Here is a 24,861-nt window from a genome sequence, read left to right as displayed (position 1 = left end):
AGTAATTTCATCTACATGACACCTTAGGAACACCTCTGTACACTTCCACCCTCTTTCCTTGAAAAATGTGCCCTCCTCATGGGGCAGAGAAAGAGTCCGTGTGTCTGGGAGTGTCAGCCTTCTTGTTAAGCTTGTTAGATTGTGAGCTCCTGAGGGCTGGGCCATATCCTTAGATGGCCCACACATGGATACCTGATAAGCACCCAACAAATGCTGGAGGAAGGAAGGGAGGAAGGGAAGGATGTGAAGGAAGGAAAGGAAGGGAAGGAGGAAAGGAGAGCAGGAAGGAAGGAGAGAAGGAGGGAAGGAGGGAGGGAGGGGGGAGGGAAGAGGAGAGAGGAGGAGAGATCCCAGATCCTTCTGTCTTTCCCAGACCCAGCTAAAAGGCACTGTGACATTTCTAACTGGTCTCCTCACAGACCCTCCTGTCTGGTGCCAGCTCTGAAGACCCCTGGCAGCCCTGCCGCCACCAAGTCCCTGACAGGCTGGGGTGTCACAGGCTTGCAGGAGGCCCAGGGCATGTGCTCTCCAGACTGGCTGGGACAGGAAGAAATGAGGGTAAATCCAGGCGCTGTCTGGGAAGAACCCGGCCCTGGGTCCAAGCTTAGGCTGAGACTCCTCCCAGCCTCCAGGTTTCTCTGGCCAAGCTTTCAAAAGGGCCTGGAAGTCAGAGAAGAGCTTGTGTACTTTGTGAAAGGACAGCCTCCCTTCCCAATGCCACTACCATGGAAGAAAGTCCAGAGAAGCAAAGGGGAGAGGTGGCAGCAGGTGCAGGACGGACAGCTCTGCCTTCAGCTCCAGCATGTCACCTCCCAATGCCTCCCTCTTGGTCCTTTCCCTTTAAAACTCAGGCCGACCCATGACCAAAGCCAGAACCCACCCACCTTGTCCTCCTTAGCACAATGGAGACAAAACAGCATGCATTTTCAGGAGAACAGAGAGTGATGGCACCCACCATTGACAAATGCCTTCTATGTCCCAGGTGGCTGGGCTAGGTCCTCGATAGATTACCTCATTTAGCGTCACAGCGATGCTATGAATTTGACATTAGACTTTATCAAAAAGAAAACAAGATGAGAGGAAACCAAGAAAATACCAGAGGATTAAAAACATCAGGTTTAGGCTGAGTGCAGTAGCCTATAATCCCAGCACTTTGGGAGACCAAGGCAGGTGGGTCACTGGAAGACCAGCCTGGCCAACATGGTTAAACCTACTAAAAATACAAAAATTAGCCAGGCATGGTGGCACATGCCTGTAATTCCAGCTACTCTGGAGGCTGAGACAGGAGAATCACTTGAACCCGGGAGGTGGAGGTTGCAGTGAGCCAAGACCATGCCACTGGACTCCAGCCTGGGCAATAGAGTGAGACTCCATCTCAAAATAAAGCAAAACAAACCCATCAGATTTATATTAACCAGTCTGTGTTAAGGGCATAGGCTCTGGTGCAGACAGGCTTGGGTTTGGCTTTTGACGCGATGTCTGGAAATGGAAACTGTGATGCCCATCTCGGAGATTTTTGTGAGCACCAGATAAGCTAATGTGCACAAAGTGCTAGGTACTCTCTGGCACGTACAGACCCTGAGAAAGTGGGGTCAAATGTTACAGCCAGAGAGAAGTTCTTTTTCACGTCCAGGCTACCCCACACCCCAGCCCTCTCCTTCCCTTCCCCAAGAAAAGGTTCTAGACACACACCTCATCTGGGAGGTCAGGCAGAGTTCCTGGCCCAGGGCAGACACTATGAGTCTGTTGAAAGAAAGAATGATGTAGCCTGCACACTTCTCCAGGTTTCCATCGGTAACCACAAACCCAGCTCATCACCCTGGGAGCCCAGTCAATTTCCTCTCCCTCTTTCTTCTCTCTCCAACTCAGAAACCACTCTCTCCACTAAAACTGAAAGTCTCTGGTGAAAAGCTGAGTGGTCTGGACAGAGGCCCGTCCAGCATTCTCAATGGCATTTCTGTCGTACCGGGACTCCAGGTTCCCACGGACGGGGGATAGACTTCCCTGCAGACTGCCAGGGCCTTTGGTGTTGCCAAGCCATAACCAAAGTCACCTGAGCTTCTGGCCCCTGCCTGAATGCCTTCACCACCCCCACCCCATACTCTCACAAGCAGCAGAGGTGAATGCCTTTACATTTCCTCATCCAAAGGCTGATCCGTAGTTAGAGAAACTCCAGGATCCTCCCAGTGTACCAATGGCAGCTTGGCAAGCTGGTTTCTGGAGTGGCTGTTTCCATGGGCCCTTTGGGGTCTCCAGCAGCCTTATACCAAAAAGGTGAAGGGTGAGGTTTGAGACACGTTCTCCCACTCTTTGGTCAGCAAACGTTTGTGGAGCACCAGCTGTGTGTCAGCCATGGGCTAGGAACACAGCAATAAGACAGATGACTCCCACTTTGAAGACCAGAGCATTAAAACCTTCCAAAACACACTGTAATCTCAGATTAGCATTCATACCCTAGGCCAGGTAGGAAAACTGGAATATTTCTGGATCCAGTGACTAGCTCCAGTCCAGGCACCAAGAGACTGGTGGGATAGCCTCAGAGTAGCTGGTGACAGAATCGGCTTCATTCAGAATCTTCCTCTGGTTCCTTTGCATTGGCTTGGCTAATGGTGCAGTTATATTCACTTCCATCCAGGAGAGCCCTTCCCTGGCTCGGGTGGAGACTGAGGGACTGCTTTCATCTTCTGCCATCCCCCTCCACTCACGTGTGATCATTGCTGGCTGGGGGTCTGGTCTAAGGAAGGAAGCCAGCAGCAGTGTGCCAGGATAGACGACATTATGCTGCGTTAACAAACAACCCCTATCCTAGTGACATAGCAGCCAAGTTTCTTTTCTTTTTTTTTTTTTTGAGATAGAGTCTAACTCTGTCACCCAGGCTGGAGTGCAGTGGCATGATCTTGGCTCACTGCAGCCTTCTCCCCGCTGGGTTCAAGTGATTCTCCTGCCTCAGCCTCCTGAGTAGCTGGGATTACAGGCTCCTATCACCACACCTGGCTAATTTTTGTATTTTTAGTAGAGATGGGGTTTCACCATGTTGTCCAGGCTGGTCTTGATCTCCTGACCGATCTGCCTGCCTTGGCCTCCCAAAGTGCTGGGATTACAGATGTGAGCCTCCACACTCAGCAGCCACCAAGTTTCTATCTCATCAGTGCCACATTGTTCATCAAGCGTCAGCTGGGGGCTCTGCCTTATGTTTCCTCATTGGAGATGTGGGCTAAAGGAATAGCCAGTCTCCATGGAAGAACAAAAGAGCACTCTGGTGGGTTGCACACAATTAAATGGTTTGGTCCATAAATTACCCATATCACACCCACTCACAGTTCATTGGCCCACACTAGTCTCATGGCCCCACCCAACCACAAGGGACCAGGAGGTACCAGATTCCCATCGTGCAGAAAGTGGAGAGCTGGAATACCACCTGTGTCCCAAGTGCCCAGCATTAAGACACTACACATACCACCTCCGAGAGATATGCCCAGCATGTTTGGGGCAGGACAGACTTCAGGGCCCTTTGCTCCTGGCAAACCTCATCTTCTTCCCACATTGCCTGATCCCTGAGGGAAAAGTCCAAAGACTTCATTTTTCCTGGCATGGATTTAGGAGAAGCTTTGCCTCAATCACATTCTCTTCATCCTGGAAGAGATCGTCCGGCATCCCTGAAGCAGGGATTGCTTCTCATTCCCAGTGGCTTTGCTCATCCTCCTTTAGGTACCTCGGCCAAGGCCAACAGACCATGGTGCTGGCCTGTGTCTCTTGGGTGGCCAGTTAGTCATCTTAGATCCTTCATTTTCTCCATCTCTGTCTTTACAGAAGCCCTTAGAATAGTTAAGGCTGGTGTCACCACAACTCAAGTAGGGCCTTGTGGCTGCCCTCTTGCCAGTGATGAGCCTTATCTCAGTTTCCCCAAGATTACATGGGAGAATCTCCTTGCAGAGACCCACCTGAAAAAACACCTGCCCTGTGGTGATGTCTCCCTCTTCTGGACCCTCAGGAGGAAGCTTTAGGCTTGAGAGGGTTCCAGTCTTCTGGGACAGAGGGCTTTGATGTGTCCTGACTTCCAGAGACTGAACAACCTCGGAGAGGACTCACTTTCACCCTCCACTTTAGGGTCCTTGTCCTCTCCTGCAGCGACAGCTGCTGGCTTTAGTCCCTCTGCAGAAAGCCTGTGTTGGACCCTCGGCCTGCCTTTCACATTTCCTCCGTGGGTGCTCTGAGATGGCCAGCCCCCCATCTTGGACTTCTCTGTCACAGTTGTGAATGAGTATCTGACCCCTGGGGTCTGTGCTGATATAAAGTGCACCAACCTGGAAGGCTCCTTCAGATGCTCTTGTGAGCAGGGCTGTGAGGTCACGTCAGATGAGGAAATGTGGAAGCAGGCCAAGGGTCCAACACAGGCTTCTTCCTCTCAGCCAGTAGGGCCTCTAAATCTGCATAAGCTGGTGGACTTCCTCTAGGAGAATGACAATTACCCATTTAGAAAGAAGAACCCCTCCTCTTTACTTGGCCTATGGACCTGTCATGAAGAGTGAGCCAGAGCCTTGGTACTGGGCAGAGGAGCAGGATGTCCTCCTGCAGTGCTGACCCAGAGTTCAGTCCCTGTGACAGGACCTCCCTAATCAGTCCAGGTCCCCTAGGTGCCTTGATGATGAAGCCCATGATATGTCACATAGGGAAGAGCCCTCCCTCAGCTTCTGGGAGAACTAGCTCCCTCTTCCTCCTGTTGCCGCTCTCCCTTCCTGGGTCCCCTCATCCCCTGGGTGTCCAGTTGATGCCCAGGCTTACCCCTCTGGCTAACTTTCCTGGATCTCACCAGAGTGAGTGCCAGGATCCCTATATGGTTCTTGGCTGGAAGAAATGTCTGACAGCTCTCCAGCAGAGAAGCTTTGCCAGCTCTATCCTGCAGTCTACACAGCCTCAGGGCTGGTCTTGGCCATATCCAAGATTGGGAGTTCCTCCTTGGTCCTCATTTCCTGGTGCAAGGAGGCCCAAGCTGCCTTCACTGCCCTCTGGTGATCTATTCTGGAGCCTCTGGCAATCTAGTTAGCTGCTCTGCCAAGCACGTCCCCGTAATGGTCACTGCTTGTAAAGGATTGGGAATAGGCCAGGGGAGAGATGAACGCCCATCCCAAACAGCCCAGCTCACAAAGCAGAGCCTCTGGCCCTCCCACAGCGGGTGGTAACCACAGCCTATTGCACCCACCCAGGGAGTCTCCCTTTCTAATTTTTAAGTTCTTCTATCTCCGTTTTTTGTCTAGGACAGTGGGTGGGATGTGGAGTTGGGAACACAGGACAGCTCTCATTCTTTCCCGGTTTTCATCTGTCCATCCTCTCCCCAACCAAGGGTAGGGATGAAGATTTGCTGTGTCACAGACCTACCCATGTGCTATGTTCCCAGAGATGACCAAGGGAGGGGCTGCTGTTTTACAGATATCAACGAATGCCGTCACCCGGGTACCTGCCCTGACGGGAGATGCGTCAATTCCCCAGGCTCCTACGCTTGTCTGGCCTGTGAGGAGGGCTACCGGGGCCAGAGTGGGAGCTGTGTAGGTGAGGGCTGCTGGCCAAGCCACTGAGCAGGCCATTGGGCCTTGAGATCTCTGGTTGAGCCCACACACAGAGAGAGGGAAAGAGGTGGGCAGAGGGAGGTGGCTTGAAGGCTGTTGTCCTCTGTGATCCAGCTGGGTTCCCAGATGATACTGGGCATGAGTCGCCAGGGCTCTGCCCTCTGAATCACCGAGGGTGGGGCCCTTTTCTGTTCCTTGGCTATATCCATTCTGGAGTGACTACCCAAAGTCCCAGCAGCTTCTGTAGCTGGATCCTGTAGTGGGAGTGAGGAGCCTAAGGGTCTTAGGATGGAGCCAGGCCTTTCTGCATTTCCCAGGGAAGAGGGGCCTCCTGCTCTTCTGCATCTCAAAAGCAGTGTCCAAGGAGAATGCCCACTGCACAGCGGGGCACTTCTCCCTCAGAAGGGCAGCTTGCAGCCCCCTCAGGAAGAAGGGCTTGGAGTTCAGAATGCCGGGAGGGACTGAGTGTTGAATAGACGCTTTGAGCCTCTGGAGAGGGCAGACCTTTCCCAGGCCCTCGAGGCTGCCACGCAGCCGCCTCAGCATGACCAGCCTCTCTCTACCCGGCCCGCCCACCCGCGGAAACTGCTTGTTGGGTTGGGATCATGGGTTGTCTGGTTGGCAGGTAGGAAGTCATGTAGGGTTCCTGGCACCCGCAATGAGGGGAGTGTCCTCAGAGGAGCCAAACCAGCCCCAGGGCTGGGGGACCTGGCCCCTGCATGGACACATACAGAATGCTGGGGCTGAAGTGAGCCCGGGAGATGGGTTGCCCTGTCCTGCCCTGCCCTGCCTAGGTGGGAGGAGAGAGCATGGCTTCATAGCCTCCCAGGATGGCCTGAGGCCCCTCTGAAAGCTGGTTCCCTGGCCTCATAACTGAGACACTCAGAGCATGCCAGTGGGGGCTGTGGGATGGCAAGGAGGCCAGCCCCCCATCTTGGACTTCTCTGTCACAGATGTGAATGAGTGTCTGACCCCCGGGGTCTGTGTCCATGGAAAGTGCACCAACCTGGAAGGCTCCTTCAGATGCTCTTGTGAGCAGGGCTATGAGGTCACCTCAGATGAGAAGGGCTGCAAAGGTACAGAGATGCAGGGGCACCCCTCTCCACAGGCCAATCTGGCTTATGGCTCCCTCCCCTCTGCACACCACCCCCCATTCCCCAAATTCTCCCCTGGCCCCACATTCCTATCCACCCTGACCCAACACATCCCTGCCTAGACCTGCCCTTCCTCCACCCCTGCCTACCTGCCAGTCTCTGGCTGTCCTGGCCTGTCTGTCCTGCAGAGTCCCACACAGAAGGCAATGCCCTGTTTCAGATGTGGATGAGTGTGCCAGCCGGGCATCATGCCCTGCAGGCCTCTGCCTCAACACAGAGGGCTCCTTCACCTGCTCTGCCTGCGAGAGTGGGTACTGGGTGAATGAAGATGGCACTGCCTGTGAAGGTAACCCTGGAGAGGCAGTGGCAGAAGGGGACAGAATATAGGCCATCTTACTTCCCAAAGAACACTCCATCTGTCCCCAGTTTGGGGCTGTTGCTGAGGGGCTCCAGGCTAGGCTAGAGGACCAGAGAAATGGACTTGGCCCCAGTAAGAGCATCTATTGTCATAATCCCCAAGTTCAGGATGAGGACAGGAGGAAAAACAAGTCACAGAGACAAGAGGGAAGCTGAGGACAGGGCCACCCCTGGAATGTTCTAGGGAGGGGGTTTTAGGAAACCCCCTAGGGGCTCAGAGAGGGAGGCCAAGGCCATGGTGAGGTTCCTGCATTGCCCAGAGTGGGAGCCCTCCTAGGTCCCTGGGTGAGCGCTGTCTGTCTGCAGACCTAGATGAGTGTGCCTTCCCGGGAGTTTGTCCCTCAGGAGTCTGCACCAACACGGCTGGCTCCTTCTCCTGCAAGGACTGCAGTGGTGGCTACCGGCCCAGCCCCCTGGGTAACTCCTGTGAAGGTATGAGCCTCCATGCGGGAGAGGACACAAATAAGATGCCCCTCTGCCAGGGCCCAGGTGGGGAGCTGCTGGGGCAAAGGTGGGAGGAGCTGCCGTCATCCTGCTCCCCAAAGGTCACTCCTGAGCTTCACCCAGCTGTGCTGCCTCATGAGGGCATGATGCCCCTGTGGGTCCAGCTCTGCAGGCAGGTGACAGGTCCTTTGGACACCTCCCCCTTGGCTCCTGTCCTTGGGAGGTACTTCCATTGGCTGCCTTTCTCCCCTGTGTTGCCCTGCAGACGTGGATGAGTGTGAAGACCCCCAGAGCAGCTGCCTGGGAGGCGAGTGCAAGAACATGGTGGGCTCCTACCAGTGCCTCTGTCCCCAGGGCTTCCAGCTGGCCAATGGCACCATGTGTGAGGGTCAGTGGCCCAGGTCGGCCTACTGGGGGTGGGGGGCATGAATGTGTGGGGAGGCAGGTACATCCCCAGCAGATACCCACTGCCCATCTTTCCCTGCAGATGTGAACGAGTGTGTGGGGGAGGAGCATTGCGCACCCCATGGCGAGTGCCTCAACAGCCACGGGTCTTTCTTCTGTCTGTGCGCACCCGGCTTCGTCAGCACAGAGGGGGGCACCAGCTGCCAAGGTGAGAAGCCAGCACAGCCACATCTACTGACCAGGAGCATGGGCGCTAGAGGCTAAGACTAGAGTGGTGTCCCTTTTAATACCAATACTGAGAGCCATTGCTCACAGCCCCGCCCCAGGAGAAGCTGGAAGTGAGGAATGATGCTAGTGCTCAGGGAGGGAGGGACTCAATCTCTTCCCAGGGCCTCTTCACAACATTGACAGCAGGCATGCACCCACTCCAGACTCTGAGGGTCACTTTTCCCCTTTACAGAGCTCCAGTTCCAGGGACCCTCCACCTCCCATAGCCTGGCCTCTGGCTTCCAGCCCTTCCCTACCTGAGCTACTCTCTAACCCTCCTGTGGGCTACTCAGTGTCCAGGGGAAGCTACACAGGGCCCTAACAGGGAAGGGACCCGCGGCTGGGTCAGCTGACAGCCATTTCTACTCTAGATGTGGATGAGTGTGCCGCCACAGACCCGTGTCTGGGAGGGCACTGTGTCAACACTGAGGGCTCCTTCAACTGTCTGTGTGACACTGGCTTCCAGCCCGCCCCAGAGAGTGGAGAGTGTGTGGGTAAGCGCCCTGGTTGGGGGGCGGGGAACAGGGCTCTGCCCACCTCTACCCTGCCTGGTCCTCAGTTCCTGTGGAGCAGGGCACTTTCCACAGATAAAGTGTCCAACGGATAGTGCATGTATTAAGACTCAGGGCTCAGGGGCTGTCCAAGGATGACAGAATGAAGACAATCATCATCTTTGTGCTGCCAGAATGCACAATCTAGTCTTAAAGCCCAAATTGATTCAATAGACATTTATTAAACACCTGCTATGTTCAATGTCTTTTGCTAGGACAAATAGACAGTTATGGACGATTTCGAAATTGAGCAAGGGATATAGATATGAAGACAATTCTCTGTAATACACTATGCTGAAGGCTCCCTGTAAAGAGAAGTACAGCGCTCTGCTGGTAGGGATGGGAGTCAGACGGGGCGGCAGAGGAAAAGAGTGTCACAGAAGGCTAGGAGCTCACCACTTCCTAAATAGCAGACAGGTTTCTTCCCAGATGTTCAGCGCTGAAGGGTCAGGGGAAATCGTCCTAACCTTGGTGTGCTGGGTTGGGAGGAGCACAGTAATCTGGAACAGATCAAGAACCCCAGAGATTGTGGGGCATGACCCTGTGGGACCAGAGCAGTGACTTGGCCGCCTCTTTCCCCTCTCAAGGCATGGCTTTGGGGACAGATATCAATGAGTGCAAGGGCTGTGGAGACCTGGTGTGTGGGGCCTGGAAGTGTGAAAACAGCCCTGGCTCCTATCGCTGGGTCCTGGGCTGCCAGCCGGGCTTCCACATGGCCTCAAACAGAGACTGCATTGATGAGTAGGGAGGGAGGAGAGAGAGGAGAGAGGGCTGAGAACACCTATGTTTCACGTATTGAGCTAGACATGATTTTCTCCTGAGGACATGATTTTTTTGCAGCTGATTGTAGTTTGTATGTTTTCCATCCAGCAGAGCATATGAAAAATGGCACAGGACTGTCAATGTTAGGGTTTTCTTATCCTGTGTTGAGAGGCTGCTTTTTGCAGATCTTGGTGGTAATAAGCCAAATAAGTATTCTCAGCAGAGAACAAGAGCGTGTGCATGTGTGCAAGAGAGTGCACGCACACACGCACACACGCACACACATCCCCTCTACCCTGGTTTCCACTGTCCCACAGACATAGATGAGTGCACCAATGACACCATGTGTGGGAGCCACGGCTTCTGTGACAACACTGATGGCTCCTTCCGCTGCCTCTGTGACCAGGGCTTCAAGATCTCCCCCTCAGGCTGGGACTGTGTGGGTGAGGAGCCTGTGGGCTACCCACGGTCTGGGCCAGGGAAGGGAAGTCCTGGGGTCCTCCTCCTGAACTGGTCCTCGTCACGTGACTCCACAGTGGGTCCCCAGAACGTGGGCAAGGGAGGCTTCAAGGAACAGGGAGACTTCAACTCCCTGCCCAGGGCCACGTGGGCCAGGCAGGAAAGGGAAGCACAGCCACACTCTGCCAGCAGGGCAGCAGGTGTCCTCAAGCTTCAGGGCCTCCAGAGGCGGAATGTTTGGAGAATGTGCACCGAGGGGTAACCCTTCCTCTTTGTGCACGTCTGTGACTGTCTGCTGCTGCTCCTCTCCTTCTCTCTTCCTTCCCATGCCCTCTGTCCATCAGTTCCTCCTCCCTGCAAATCTCTACTCTTGCTTCTTCCCCAAGGCCTAGCCTGCTTCTCTGGGGGCAGTGGGCTGGAGTCAGGGGCAGGGGGCACGGACCACCTCTTCTCTGCCCACAAGCCTGTCCTCATGCCCGGCAGACGTGAACGAGTGTGAGCTCATGCTGGCAGTATGTGGGGCCGCGCTCTGTGAGAACGTGGAGGGCTCCTTCCTGTGCCTCTGTGCCAGTGACCTGGAGGAATACGATGCCCAGGAGGGGCACTGCCGCCCACGGGGGGCTGGAGGTGAGGCCTGGGAGACTCATTATCCATGGCAACTCAGAGGTTTACAGAGAGCCTGTCCCTCCACATCCCTCTGCTAGCCTCTAGCCTCTGAGGGGGATACCGGGCCAGGGCCTGGGGCAGTGTGGTGAGGTACAGGTGGGGCCTGGCACATGGAGGGCTGAGGCGACTGAGTGCTGTGAGCAGAGAGACCAGGAGCTACAGGGTGGCGACTACCCTAGGGAAGGCTAAGGAAACTCTTACACTGACTTAGGGCAGCCCCAGGGACCACAGATTGAGACTTGGAGGAACCCTGAATCCATCTAATCCCTGGGAACCTTCTGGATGACAGGCAACTTGAAGCTGAGCTAAACTGAAGTCTCCACTTCCCACTTCCTGCTCCACCCCAGAGCTGCTGGGTTCAGCCTCTCACCCCAGACTGGACTAGGACTCAGCCGGCCTTCACCGCCTTGGAGGAAAATGAGGGAGACGAGGAGGGTGGAAGGGGCTGGGGTACATGTGGAGCAGAACAGACCAGCAGGCTGCCCATATGGCATCCCAGGGACTGGAGGCAGTCCATCACAGGGAGGCAGGCAGGGTGGTGTCCCACAAAGAACAAGTGCTTTGGTGAGGAAGAACTGGGGTCAGATCTCTGCTGCACTGCTTCATAGCTGCACAGTGGTGACAAGGCCCGATTTCTTCATCTGTAAAAGGGAGATGATGATGAAGACACTTCTTAGGGTTGTCAAGAGCATCAGTGAGGTAATACAGGTAATAGCATTTTTTCCACTGTAAAGTGCTACACAAATGTTAAATCTAAGAAAGAAAGTCAAGGGCTATTGATCCCTTAGAGGACCGTGAACAGACAGTAATGAACATCTGTCATGCACAGGTCAGAGTATCCCTGAGGCCCCAACAGGAAACTATGCCCCGGCCACCATCCGCATGGACTGCTACTCTGGGCAGAACAGCCATGCACCCTGCTCCAGCGTCCTGGGGCAGAACACCACACAGGCTGAATGCTGCTGCACCCAGGGCTCCAGCTGGGGAGATGCCTGTGACCTCTGCCCATCTGAGGACTCGGGTAAGGCCCTAAGGGTTCCAGATCCTCAAAGGGTCAGCTAGGCAAGGTGACACTGAAAGAGGGGAGAGAGGAAAGGGATAGGACCCTCCCCACTCTGAGCTGAAATGCCTCTCTACATAGCTGAATTCAGCGAGATCTGCCCTAGTGGTAAAGGCTACATTCCTGTGGAAGGAGCCTGGACGTTTGGACAGACCATGTACACAGGTAACCTCCTGCGCCATCCTCCGCCCCAAACCCTATTCACCGGAGTGGGCCCCAGCCTGCTCCTCCACGGGGTCCCTGGGGAAGTTCTGCATCCAGCCCTGGCCTCCCAGGTGGCCTCCACCTTTTTTCTCCCAGGGCTGACTCCCTGCAGCGTGTTAGCTGGAAGTTCTGACCCAAGCTGCTTCTGGAATGTCCACATGAACCTCACCTCAGTTTCCCTGCTCCCCCAAGGCTGCACCTCCAGAAACAAACTAAAATGCCTTGACTAACTGTCACCCCCCAGCCACATGTGGGCACAGAGACAGAGTGTAGAGCACAGCTGTAGCGGCCAGAGGCCGGGCTCATCTCCCTGGCTGCACTGATGAGGCTGGAAACTCTGGGGAACCCACACTCACAGTGGGATGGTCTAGGTACTGCGCCCCTCAGAGCCCTAGTCCTTAAGCTAGTCCTGAGAAGGAAACGATAGAAACAGAGGTCGCTTTAGCTGGGTGCTGGCTATGCACCACACACAGTTTTGAGCACCTCACACGTATTAGCACCTTTTCATCCTTATAACAACTCTAAGAGGTTAAGGAGCACATAGGAACCGGAGGCAAGGCGAACTTAAGCAACTTGCCTGAAGCCACCCAGCTAGTAAGTGGCAGAGCTGGGACTGAAACCCAGCCTCGCTTTGGAGCCCCTGCTCTAGGTACCCCTCATACTGCCTCTCACCTCCCTCTCACCTCAGCTCTGCCCTTCCACAGATGCGGATGAGTGTGTGATCTTTGGGCCTGGTCTCTGCCCGAACGGGCAGTGCCTCAACACTGTGCCTGGCTACGTCTGCCTGTGCAATCCTGGCTTCCACTATGATGCTTCCCACAGGAAGTGTGAGGGTGAGGATACACATGATCCCTGCCCACACCCCAGGCCCACAGGGGTGAATAATGGCCAACCCAGCCAGTCCCATTCTTGCTGGGAGTCCCCCTTTCTGGGGAGGCCACCCACTGCACAGGCCAATCCCAGGTGAAGGAGCTCTGGGCTGTCAGAGATTGTCCCCAGGGCAGGGCCTTCCAGGCTGGGCTGGGTTGGGGAGAGGGAGGCAGGGCACTAACTCTTCATTATCAGTGATAGGAAAACCCCCTTCCCTGAGGATGGTCAGTAGACAGGCCACCTTGGCATTGCCCCACCGTTTCTTGCCACTCCAGATCATGATGAGTGCCAGGACCTGGCCTGTGAGAATGGCGAGTGCGTCAACACAGAGGGCTCCTTCCACTGCTTTTGCAGCCCCCCGCTCACCCTGGACGTCAGCCAGCAGCGCTGCATGAACAGCTCCAGCAGCACGGGTGAGTGGGCCTGAGCGTGGGGCAGCAGGAGAAGGGGATCTGATCTGGGGGGCTCATGTGCCTCTGTGCCCTGTGCCACCAGAGGACCTCCCTGACCACGACATCCACATGGACGTCTGCTGGAAAAAAGTCACCAATGACATATGCAGCGAACCCCTGCATGGGCATCGTACCACCTACACGGAATGCTGCTGCCAGGATGGCGAGGCCTGGAGCCAGCAGTGTGCCCTGTGTCCCCCCAGGAACTCTGGTGAGGGGGAACAAAGGGGAGACCCCTGTAGGGTTGGGCCAGGTCCCAGGGAGGAGGAGGCCCTCACCCTGGAACGGGGGATCTAGAAAGTAGCAGAGCAATCAGACCCTGTCTTCCATCCTGCTGTTTGGAGACAAAGTAGGTCAGGGGAGAGGTGGCGAGAGGAATGCTGCCAGGATCTCCCAAAGGGTACCAGTCCCTGCATGCTCCCAGAGACAAAGCCAACCAGGCTTTAGCAGGCAGGAGCTGGAACCCAGCTCCCTCTCTCCCTCCTCCCTGACAGAGGTCTATGCTCAGCTGTGCAACGTGGCTCGCATCGAGGCGGAGCGGGAGGCTGGGGTCCTCTTCCGGCCAGGCTATGAGTATGGCCCTGGCCCTGACGACCTGCACTTCAGCATCTATGGCCCAGATGGGGCCCCCTTCTACAACTACCTGGGCCCCGAGGACACCGTCCCTGAACCTCCCTTCCCCAACACTGCCGGCCACCCAGGGGACCGCACACCCATCTTTGAGTCTCCCTTGCAGCCCTCAGAACTCCAGCCCCACTATGTGGCCAGCCATCCAGGTCTGTGTTGCTGCAAAAATGGGGAAGAGGTGGGCATGTTTCGCTTCCATCTCCTCCACCTGCTAGTCATATTGCCAGCAGGATGAGGACTGGGAAGGGGAAAGACACACCAAGCCAGAGGTCCCCGTTCATGGTTCATCAAGACAAGTACATACGCCCAGGTCCAATCCTAACAACTCTGTTATAAACTAGCACAGGGACACAAAAGGTACAGGACACTGCCTCTGTCCTAACCTACAAGCTTCCTGTGGGGACAGAGCGAGAGAAAGCAGTTCACTGCAGTCTTTTCCTCCCTCCATCACTGCAGTCTTTTCCTCCCTCCATCACTGCAGTCTTTTCCTCCCTCCATCACTGCAGTCTTTTCCTCCCTCCATCACTGGTCTTTTCCTCCCTCCATCACTGGTCTTTTCCTCCCTCCATCACTGGTCTTTTCCTCCCTCCATCACTGCAGTCTTTTCCTCCCTCCATCACTGGTCTTTTCCTCCCTCCATCACTGGTCTTTTCCTCCCTCTATCACTGCAGTCTTTTCCTCCCTCCATCACTGCAGTCTTTTCCTTCCTCCATCAGTGCAGTCTTTTCCTCCCTCCATCACTGCAGTCTTTTCCTCCCTCCATCACTGGTCTTTTCCTCCCTCCATCACTGGTCTTTTCCTCCCTCTATCACTGCAGTCTTTTCCTCCCTCCATCACTGCAGTCTTTTCCTTCCTCCATCAGTGCAGTCTTTTCCTCCCTCCATCACAGCAGTCTTTTCCTTCCTCCATCACTGGTCTTTTCCTCCCTCCATCACTGCAGTCTTTTCCTCCCTCCATCACTGGTCTTTTCCTCCCTCTATCACTGCAGTCTTTTCCTCCCTCCATCACTGCAGTCTTTTCCTCCCTCCATCAGTGCAGTCTTTTCCTCCCTCCATCACTGCAGTCTTTTCCTCCCTCCATCACTGGTCTTTTCCTCCCTCCATCACTGGTCTTTTCCTCCCTCCATCACTGGTCTTTTCCTCCCTCCATCACTGGTCTTTTCCTCCCTCTATCACTGCAGTCTTTTCCTCCCTCCATCACTGCAGTCTTTTCCTTCCTCCATCAGTGCAGTCTTTTCCTCCCTCCATCACTGCAGTCTTTTCCTCCCTCCATCACTGGTCTTTTCCTCCCTCCATCACTGGTCTTTTCCTCCCTCCATCACTGGTCTTTTCCTCCCTCCATCACTGCAGTCTTTTCCTCCCTCCATCACTGGTCTTTTCCTCCCTCCATCACTGCAGTCTTTTCCTCCCTCCATCACTGGTCTTTTCCTCCCTCCATCACTGGTCTTTTCCTCCCTCCATCACTGCAGTCTTTTCCTCCCTCCATCACTGGTCTTTTCCTCCCTCCATCACTGCAGTCTTTTCCTCCCTCCATCACTGGTCTTTTCCTCCCTCCATCACTGGTCTTTTCCTCCCTCCATCACTGCAGTCTTTTCCTCCCTCCATCACTGGTCTTTTCCTCCCTCCATCACTGAAGTCTTTTCCTCCCTCCATCACTGGTCTTTTCCTCCCTCCATCACTACAGTCTTTTCTTCCCTCCATGCCACCTACAGGCTGCAGAATAACCTGCTCTGAGGACACCCAGCATTCACACTTGTGACCTGAAATGTGGATTCATGTTTTCTAAGGACTTTAAAGGCTTACTGTGATGACTCGGTTTGTGAATGGTGCCATCCCAGCACTCAGGCCGTGGATTCTAATGAGGAAGTCAGGCCTAGCACAGTACCCACCATAGGCACAGCTACCACAGCAGCCTAAGACTATACCACCAGGCAGGGTGGGTCCTTTTCCATGGGGTGGAGGGGTGCTTAGAGATAGGAAGGTTAGGCAGATCTGGTAGACGTTTTGCTTTGTGTTGAGCAAGGCCCCTCTGCTACCAATTGTTCCCCACTCCCAAAAACACACAGCGTGAAGATTAAACAAAATACCTCACCCCACCCCAACGCCCAAACCCAAAAACACTCCCCCACCCTCCAACCCCCATCAGGAGCTGGGCACTGTGGAAGCAGCAAGTCTCCCCCTCCCTGGAGCCCTCATTTAAAGTCCAGAGCACCTCTCCCCATCTAAAATGACACACTTTCTTTTTCAAGAGCAATGCCTTTTGTTCTAGCATCTTTCCACGAGAATTTTATGATCCTCTCTGCCCCCACCCCCAAAGTCCCATGGGGCACTCTTTGTCCAGGAGGGCAAAGAGTCTGGACACAGGCCTCAGCCTCCTTCTCTCTCCGATTCCCTCCTCCCAGAGCCCCCAGCCGGCTTCGAAGGGCTTCAGGCGGAGGAGTGTGGCATCCTGAACGGCTGTGAGAATGGCCGCTGTGTGCGTGTGCGGGAGGGCTACACCTGCGACTGTTTTGAGGGCTTCCAGCTGGATGCGGCCCACATGGCCTGCGTGGGTGAGTGGAGAATTCTGATGGAGGAGTCAGGCTGGCCCACTGCCCACAGGGATGTTTGAACTCAGGAGAGCTGGAAAAGCCACTGCTGCCTCCTAGTGGGGCTGTCTGCGACAGGCTGGCGGGGAAGAAAGCACCAAAGGAAGGTCTAATTCTGTGCTTTAGAAAGCCCCTTCCATGCAGGTTCCCAGAAAAAAGACAAGGACAAGAGAGCATGGTGTTGGGCACGGTATGAGCCCTCGGCCCCCTGCTTTGTCCTTGAGTTGCTTGGTTTTGGGAAGTGACTGCAGCCTCTGGCTGTCACACCTAGGATTTCACTCCAGGGCAGGGGCCAGGGCTTAGTAACCAGAGGGGTGGAGGCAGCCAGCAGAGGCACTTGGGCTCCCTACAGCTCTTCTCTCCTTTGCTTCCTCTTAGATGTGAATGAGTGTGATGACTTGAATGGGCCTGCTGTGCTCTGTGCCCATGGTTACTGCGAGAACACGGAGGGCTCCTACCGCTGCCACTGCTCCCCGGGTTATGTGGCTGAGGCAGGTCCCCCCCACTGCACTGCCAAGGAGTAGCTGTCAGGGGTCAGTGTGGCAACTATCTTGAAATGGCCTCCAGTCACAGGCAGGGGCCTTGAGGCTGATTTCCCAGCTGGGAAGACAGGCGTCGTCAGGCCAGAGGTTCCCATTCAGCCTTGCCTGCTTTCATCTCTCCCAGCTTAGCCTCTGGCTGTGAGCTTCGGTTACTGCCTCTATGCCCTTGCTTGGCTCAAGCACCACCAATCGCTTTAATGCTTCAGCCACTGCATGAGGCCCTGTCCACCACCTGTCCTGGCCTTGCTATGGGATGCTTACCAAAGGATGGCCCTCATCCACCCTCCCAAGCTGTGCAAGCACGAAAGGCCCCATGGCCTCACACTGCAGACACCCCTTTCCAGCCACTATCCACCATCATCCTGATGATCCCACGAGGACAGAGGCTACATCTGCTCTGTGAAGGTCCTTCAGAATCTGTGGAGCAAGAAAGGATTTGGGGAAGCTTGGGGACTGACTCCAGTGCCCCCTCCCAAGAACCATCACCACCACTCAGCCAATCTGTTCTGGGCCCTAATTTTGCCACACCTCCATCCTGTAGCCCATTCTCTGGCCCCAAGGAGTGGCAGAAGATCCCTTCACTCAGAGACGCAAGACTGATAGTAGCTTGTTGAGTGTAAGAGACACAAATGAAGAAGAACGAAGAGCCTGAGAAAACAGCAAGAGAACATGATGAAAAGTTTGTGGAGTTGATGAGAAAGGGGAGCCAAGCCTTCATATGTCTAAAGAAAATATTCAGTAGCTGTAACATTCAAAATACACCCAGCGATAGCCCGTGTGCACCAGCAGCAAGGGCTGCCATGGGATGGCGTGCCCATCTACAATGACCTCTATTACGGGAAACAAACCTCTTCTAGACTCTCCTTTTGTGAAAACCAGTTTGATGTTCTAAAAGTAAAAAGTCTACTGTTTGGTATGGTCTTCTTCAGAGGAAGCCAGATTTGCAATGTTGTTTTTCCCCTCTACTCAGAAGAACCTGCCTTTTCTTTCAGAAAACGATGGCAGGCAATCCTCTGAGTTTACAAGCAGAGACTCACTCCAACCCAAGCTAGCTGGGAGTTCAGAACCATGGTAGAATAAAGACATGTACATATGGTTTCTTCTGTTCTTGTTTTTATTTCATAACAGACCAAATATCTTTACCATGTTGGCTAAGTCTAAATATTAGAGACAAGGCTGTGCCTACTCCCTGGCCAGCTCTGCTGATAGCCTATGATGGGTTCCAATGGGAAAAGACTCTTTACTATTGAAAGACAAGGAAAGCTCTGACTTTGCACTTCTCTGATGAATGGCGATGCAAACAAACAAGGCTCCATGTGACTGGAGCACAGAAGTGAATGCTACTTTCTTAATTTAATCTGCCTTGTCCTACCTCCTCTTCTGATTGTTAGCCTCACATAACTTATTGAACGCTTGCTATGTGCCAGGCACTGTGCTGAGGGCTATACATACATTTCATTTAATTATCCATGATCTGACTTACCATTGTTTATTCTCAATTTACAGGAGAGGAAACTGAGACATAGAAAGCTTAATTTTCTCTAGGTTCCTATATTAATTGAGATGTTTTCAGCAAACAAAAATAAATCACTCTTATGCATGTGAAAATATTCTTTCACTCATAATAAAAGAAATACAACTTAAAACCATATTGAGATGCTTTTTTGAAATTGTCAGATTGGTAAAGACAGAAAGCTTAAGACTGCTAGCTGGCAAGCATGTGGGGAAATAGGCACTCATAATAGCTGATAGAAGTACATATTGAAGAAGACGGTATGGCAATGTCCTTCAAAATTATAAAAGCACTAACTCTTTGATCCAGTAATTCCACTTCTAGGTACTTGATCTTCAGATCTATTTTCACCAGATATGAAATGACATATGTAAGAAGTTATTACTGCATCATTTGTAATAGCAAAAGATTAGAAACAATTAATTGCTATGAAACCCGTAAAAAAGGTGTCTTTAAATGCCTTGTTAAAAAAGATATCCAAACAAATTGAGGGAAAAAGGGAGGCTACATAACAGCGTGTAACATAACACTATTTGTCTAAAGAATGGGGAAAGAGAAGTGGTTGTCTGTTAATCCTTGCCACTCCACTTTATACCTTACCATTCAGAGAACATCTTACCATCCCCCAAATATATCCTGCTGGCACTATACCTTAACTGCTGTTCCCACCACCCCTACAACACTCCAAGCTTCGCCTTGCTGCCCAACCTTGAGATACTGCATGCATATATACATATTTCCTTTGTTTAAAACACAAATAGCCTACAATGCATGCTGTTCTGCACTTTTCCATTTTATAGCCGTCTACTATTCTACTGAGTGGATAAACCATAATTTATTTAATCAGTCCCTCCCTGATAAACATTTCCATTGTTTCCTGTCTTTTGCTATAAATAATGCTGCAATGAATATTCTTGTGCATATTTCACATTAATTTATGGGATTATATCTGCAGGATAAATTCTTAGAAACGATGGTGGTTTGTGGGGAGGGTGAAAGGAGGACAGGTACAGGATTGGGAGACTTTTCACTGTATCTCCTTTTGTATTTTTTTGAATTTTGTACTATGTATCACCTATTCAAAAAAATAATAAAATATTTTTAAATACAGTTGCTGGCCACAGATTGCTTAAATGCTCCCTCTCTTTATATATTTATCGGACTAAAATTTACAATTAAAGCCAGGTGCTAATTATGTCCAAATTCCTTAGCGCAAATTTGTTAGGCAGCCCTGTGGCATTTTTATGAAGAACAGCAAATAGGGATTTTTAAAAGAGCAATCATACACACCAATGCTAGATATGAAGAAAAATATAAGAGATTCCTTCCTTTCAGATAAACATGCAGTGAACAGTGTTACGCCCTGCCCAAGGCCCGCTGCACACCATTAGCTTATGTCCAGATTTCAAGGGAGAGCTGTACCATGGATTAGTGCTGCCCACTTCCCTATAGCAGGTTGATCCTGCCAAATGCCACCCCTATACTCCAATGCTTCATAACAAACGACAAAAGAACAGAGCTCAATTCTCAGAAGTTACAGAAAGAAGCTCTTCCTGAACACCTACTTTAGTAGTCCTTCCTAATCTCTAACTTCTGAATTTCTTTTCCTATCCCTTGTAAACAGTCAACATTCCCACACAAAGAAACTATGGATGGGCCAGGCGTGGTGGCTCGCACCTGTAATCCTGACACTTTGGGAGGCTGAGGGGGGAGGATCGCTTGAGCACAGGAGTTCAAGACTCCAGTGCAACATGGCAAAACCCCATCTCTACAAAAAAATACAAAATTAGCCTGCTTGGTGGTGTGCACCTGTAGTCCCAGCTATTTTTGGGGGCAGAGGTGGGAGGATCATTTGCGCCTGGGAGGTATAGGCTGCAACTCTGCACTCCAGCCTAGGAGACAGAGTGAGACCCTGTCTCAAAAAAAAAAAAAAGAAAGAAAGAAACTAAGAGTGGATGGGACACATAATTTATGTATCATTGGTCACTGTCATCACATAACTGAAGTATGGTACCACAATAAGATCTGGACATTCACCAAGAGACCTTCTCTTTGAAAAACGACATAAAGTTGATTCACAACATAAAGCAGATTCAGAGCTCCCTTGACTGGTTCTTATCCCTCAGCACTGACTTGTGTAAAATGTTAGTGCCAATTCTACAACAAATAGGCCTTGACAATCTCCAAAGAACGGGAAGGCATAAGATGTCCCAATTGAAACTGGAAGACCACAAAGTTTTCCTAAATGAATATGCAGTGAGCAAAATTTGTGAAAATGACCACTGGCTTTTACAGGCCACCAAGAAGAGGGCATCTGGTCAGAAAGGGCCTGCAGTAGAACCCTAACTCATTTTACTGTGTGTCCTATTTATTCCAAACAAACTGCCCATGGTCCCCTGATGCTATCATTCCCCCATGTCCTGTGTTTTTAAGTCACCACCTTCCAATGGAAACTTCTTGCTGTCACTTCTGGTTTCCCCATGAAGCTTTCTCAGTGTGAAGTAACATGATTTTTCCCAAATCTGTCTTTTTTTTTTTTTTTTTTGAGCCAGAGTCTCACTCTGCTGCCCAGGCTGAAGTGCAGTTGTACAATCTTGACTCACTGCAACCTCTGCCTCCCAGGTTTAAGTGATTCTCCTGCCTCAGTCTCCTGAGTAGCTGGGATTACAGGTGCCTGACACCTGGCTAATTTTTGTATTTTTAGTAGAGATGGGGTTTCATCATGTTGGCCAGGCTGGTCTCAAACTCCTGACTTTGGGTATACGCCCACCTTGGCCTCCCAAAGTGCTGGAACTACAGGCACGAGCCACCGCATCCGTCCCCAAATCTTTTTCTAAACATAAAATTCCAATTCTCCCATTAACAGTTGACACTCACATATAAGCTTCTGTATCCTAAGGGACCCTGTTTCTGTCTAGTGGACCACTGTAATTTGACTGATTTAGCAACAGAAGCTGTTCTGCTTGTGCTCAAGAGTTTTAAAACCACCAAATCAATGAATAACCCACAAAAATATTCTGAAAGAATATGTTCTAATGTTTAAAATGTAGCAAAATTGCTTAAAGCAGGATGAAAAAACAGGTAGTGCAAACTTAAAACCTTATCAGGCGCAGGTATTGGTGGCACCGTCTTGGTTATGTGTACACAAAGATGCTCTCATGGTATGCCACTTTCTGCCTCCTTCCATGGGCACTAAGAAATGTGCTCAGGTTTCTGAGTGTCTCCTTCTTTCCTCTAACAGCATGCTAGGTTTGTTTTCTCTAAATCCTAGATTTTGCCATGTTGGAAATGTATCTAAGTTTCTGTCTATTTTTTAAACTCTATTTCCATTTTTTCACAGTAAATTCTTATTAAATAACCTCAATTCCAAACTAGTGCAGAAGTGCAAGTCTTTGCTATAACAAATGTCTAGGCTCCCAAGCAAAAGTTGGATTTAACCAATAACTCTTCCAGAATCAACTTGGTTGTAGTTTCTCCAACATCGGTATTAATAAATCATTCGGTGTGGTGATGGCAATGGATTCTTTTTCTTTCATTGTCTGTCCCCACAGCTCCGATGCACTGTTAATAGGATTATTTCAAGCTCCAAAGCCTATTTAAGTGCCACACCTACACAAGTACTTTAATTCATGAGAATCTGTGATTTTAAAAAGTTTCTGTTTGGTGACCCTAAAGTAGGGTTGCCAAGGTCAGCAAATAAAAATACAGGATGCCTAAATTTGAATTTCAAATAATAAATAATTTGAGACATACTCATACTTAGAAATTGTTTACCTGAAATTCAAATGTAACTGGGCATCGTACATTTCATCTGGTAACCCAATCTAAAAAAAGGTTCCTAAGAATCTATTACCTATAACAATAAAGGAATTGCTTCTTGCTGTGCAATTGTAAAAATGAGACCAATTGTGTCTCATTTTTGTGTCTCATTGTGTCTCAAAATTGTGCAATTGTGTAAAATGAGACCAGAGCCATTTTACAACAGAAGGCAGGTGAAGCAACATATCCTAAAAAGATTCAGTCATTAAACTGTCATAGAATCTTAAAAAGTCTGTATGAGTAGCGAGGCTATTTTTGAAATAATTCAGTAGCAGTGAGGATTTGGTCCAAGTTTTCTGGGTAATGTGCTCTTGGTTTTATGACTCCTAGCAGATCCATGAGTATGAGAGTAAAATGTATCTGTCCTATCAAATAGGAAGTGGTGAATGGGCTGCACAGACAATAAAGGTAAGTCAAGTGGCACGTTCTGGCAGGGTGGAATGAAAAAGAGAACATTTACCTTTCTCATCCTCTAATAACTGGTGTCCAAGCTACCCAATCTGTGACCCTGATCCACAACACAATAAGGACTTTCTTTAAAATAAAGCTTTTATACATGGTTCTCCACATATGTACAAGCAGCTCTTAAGGCCAGAGAAGTTAATTCCAAATGTTAGAGCCAAAGAGGCTCTACAGATTAAACGGAGTTTCAACCAATGATTAAATCTGAGGTAACAGCATCTGAAGCTCAGCCTTAGCACTGAGAGGGGTTGGAGGGGAAAATTAAGCCAAGAGTGAAATCTTCACGTTTTGAAAATAACAGTGGCAAAACACAACATTCCTGGACAGCGGGGAAACTGAAAGGGCATGATTAGAAGGAAACCTATAGAATTCTACTATTTCCAAGTTCCTCAAATGGGTACAACTGGTGACAATCTCAGGGTCACCTGTCATGGCATCAAAGTTTGACAGAGAAGGATGAACCACAGGAGCAGCCTTGCTGTGCCTGAGGATTGTTCAACACTTGAAATGAGCTTCGGATCAGTTCTTGGCTGAAGTCCACCTGGGCCCCTTTCACGAACGCCAAGCTATCAGAGTCAACCACCACTCTTGCCCCACCCTGTTCAAATACCCTGAAAAGACAAGAGGAAGGCATTAATGAGTACCACAAACACCAAAAAAGTTACCCCTGAGCCCAGAGGTGCACATCATCTGTTTTCTAAAGTACAGAGGGAGCGTCTCAATTATCTCTAACAGGTCCTGCTTTTCTTTGAGGCAAAATGATTCAATGGAATAGATACTGGGAACCGTTTAGGGACTTAGGCCTGGAATCTAGCCTGGCCTGACTTTCCACCGACTACCCAGTGGACCTGGGCAGGCCAATTTTCCTCCTATAACTTAGTTATTTTGATTAAGGACAACAAACCTTTACTGCATCCTCACTGCGAGACAGGCGGTGTTAACCATTCCGGGTAAACCCTTTAAATTTGTAATAAAAGTGAACCTTAAATAGAAGACACTTTTATCCCTCCCATATCTCCTTAGGGGACCCACCACTTCCTCCTTGCCTGTCGTCGGGGTTGATAACTGTATCCAGTGAAAATTTGTATTGGAATCCGGAGCATCCACCTCCCTCCACCTGCAGCCTGAGGAATTCTGACCCTTCGGTGATTTCCAAAAGCCTCTGAAATGCAGGAAGGGGGATCAAGAATGCCGGGCAAGGGGAGTTAAAGGGCTGGGTGAAGAGCAGTTCCCGCTGCTCCAGCCAATCGCCTGGGTACCGCCGCCCCGCGCCCGGCCTCCTACCTGGACGCAGCTGTCTGTGAGGCGGATCTGCCCTTCGCCGGCCTCGGGGCTGGAGGACGACGCTTCCCGACGCGCCCGGAGTCCCAGGGAGGCCGCAAGGAGCCTGCGCGCAAGGGAGGAGGGTGAGCCCGGGAGCAGGAGCACCTGGCCACCCTCGACCTGGAGCGCCCAACGCTAAGCCTGGCGACCCCAACCTGGACGGCCTCCCAACCCTCACCTCCCCCACAGGCCTTAGTTTCCCATTTGTCCTACAGGTGCAGAACCAAACAACCTTTCCAGGTGCCTTTCTAGTCTTGGTACCTGCCCTTCGGCCAGTGAGTGACCACTTTCTGCGTCGCGGCCGTTAGGGACAACCCCCGGACAGCAGCCATCTTTCTCTACAAGCTCCGCCCCTCGCGTCTGTCCTGTTTCTCACCCGGGGCCTCGGGAGACCGAGAGAACGAACAGACGGCCGGGACCTCACGGAGGCCCCGCCCCCAACATGCCTATTGGGTACCGCGGGAAGAGAAGGTGCCTGATTGGCTAGAAATGCTCCCGACGGCGGCAGCGGGGACGCACCCATAAAGTCGAGGAGGAGCTCTAAAGGGAAGGAACGGGCCGGGGAGGAGCGAGGCGGGGCGGGGCGGAGGTGGGTCCCGGCGGGCCTGGCCTCTGAGGGGATGGCATGGGCGGAGACTGCCGGCTTCTGGGCCCGACTGGGCCGGAGCTTGCTCCCCGGAGCCGGAGGCGGGGCGCGGGCGGGCGACAGCCACGGTTACTGGTGACAGGTCGCCTGACTAGGCTCCTCCCCGGGCCCGCCCCCACAGGTTTGT

The 24,861-nt window shown here is 51.7% G+C and overlaps 2 protein-coding genes across 9 annotated transcripts in view; one reads left to right on the top strand and one right to left on the bottom strand.

Moving 5' to 3' along the window:
* The window catches only part of LTBP2 (latent transforming growth factor beta binding protein 2), a 112,197-nt gene extending 94,129 nt beyond the window's left edge, over positions 1–18,068 (top strand). The window contains exons 19-36 of one of the 5 annotated variants that reach the window (XM_078335449.1): positions 5,428–5,547; positions 6,518–6,640; positions 6,879–7,004; positions 7,382–7,507; positions 7,785–7,907; positions 8,007–8,132; positions 8,563–8,685; positions 9,348–9,477; positions 9,820–9,947; positions 10,447–10,590; positions 11,459–11,650; positions 11,771–11,854; positions 12,598–12,726; positions 13,039–13,176; positions 13,259–13,426; positions 13,710–13,991; positions 16,244–16,393; positions 16,808–18,068. In XM_078335449.1, the coding sequence (XP_078191575.1) occupies positions 5,428–5,547; positions 6,518–6,640; positions 6,879–7,004; positions 7,382–7,507; positions 7,785–7,907; positions 8,007–8,132; positions 8,563–8,685; positions 9,348–9,477; positions 9,820–9,947; positions 10,447–10,590; positions 11,459–11,650; positions 11,771–11,854; positions 12,598–12,726; positions 13,039–13,176; positions 13,259–13,426; positions 13,710–13,991; positions 16,244–16,393; positions 16,808–16,953 (2,558 nt within the window). In that variant the 3' untranslated portion in view covers positions 16,954–18,068. The remainder of the gene's footprint in view (positions 1–5,427; positions 5,548–6,517; positions 6,641–6,878; positions 7,005–7,381; positions 7,508–7,784; positions 7,908–8,006; positions 8,133–8,562; positions 8,686–9,347; positions 9,478–9,819; positions 9,948–10,446; positions 10,591–11,458; positions 11,651–11,770; positions 11,855–12,597; positions 12,727–13,038; positions 13,177–13,258; positions 13,427–13,709; positions 13,992–16,243; positions 16,394–16,807) is intronic. The other 4 variants (XM_035261018.3, XM_035261017.3, XM_035261019.3 and 1 more) reach the window with 4 other exon arrangements.
* ISCA2 (iron-sulfur cluster assembly 2) lies at positions 18,068–24,430 on the bottom strand. Of its 4 annotated transcripts, XM_078335450.1 has the most exons (5): positions 24,350–24,430; positions 24,050–24,152; positions 23,812–23,927; positions 23,670–23,722; positions 23,239–23,376 (listed from the first exon to the last, which is right to left on the bottom strand). In XM_078335450.1, the coding sequence occupies exons 1-4, from the start codon at positions 24,418–24,420 to the stop codon at positions 23,683–23,685; spliced, it is 330 nt and encodes a 109-aa protein (XP_078191576.1). In that variant the 5' UTR covers positions 24,421–24,430; the 3' UTR covers positions 23,239–23,376; positions 23,670–23,682. The 4 variants fall into 4 exon arrangements, with proteins under 4 accessions (XP_009004588.1, XP_002754155.1, XP_009004589.1 ...); XM_009006340.4 differs by lacking the exon at positions 23,670–23,722 and having other exon boundaries at positions 18,068–23,376; positions 23,798–23,927; XM_002754109.7 differs by lacking the exon at positions 23,670–23,722 and having other exon boundaries at positions 18,068–23,376.
* Positions 24,431–24,861: the final 431 nt, after the last annotated feature.

The sequence above is a fragment of the Callithrix jacchus genome, chromosome 8 (assembly GCF_049354715.1).
Source record: "Callithrix jacchus isolate 240 chromosome 8, calJac240_pri, whole genome shotgun sequence".
Classification (NCBI taxonomy): Eukaryota; Metazoa; Chordata; class Mammalia; order Primates; family Cebidae; genus Callithrix; species Callithrix jacchus.
The sequence above is the reverse complement of the archived record's forward strand: the minus strand, read 5'-3'. Positions and strand labels throughout refer to the sequence as shown.

Bases quoted from the DNA above. Each gene is read 5' to 3' on its own strand.
- ISCA2 (XM_002754109.7), bottom strand. From the start codon at position 24,420: ATGGCTGCTGTCCGGGGGTTGTCCCTAACGGCCGCGACGCAGAAAGTG. The intron at 24,153-24,349 runs GTACCAAGACTA...CCTTGCGCGCAG, and splicing joins ACTCACTGGCCGAAGGGCAG to GCTCCTTGCGGCCTCCCTGG. The intron at 23,377-23,811 runs GCAAGGAGGAAG...TTGTCTTTTCAG, and splicing joins GTTATCAACCCCGACGACAG to GGTATTTGAACAGGGTGGGG.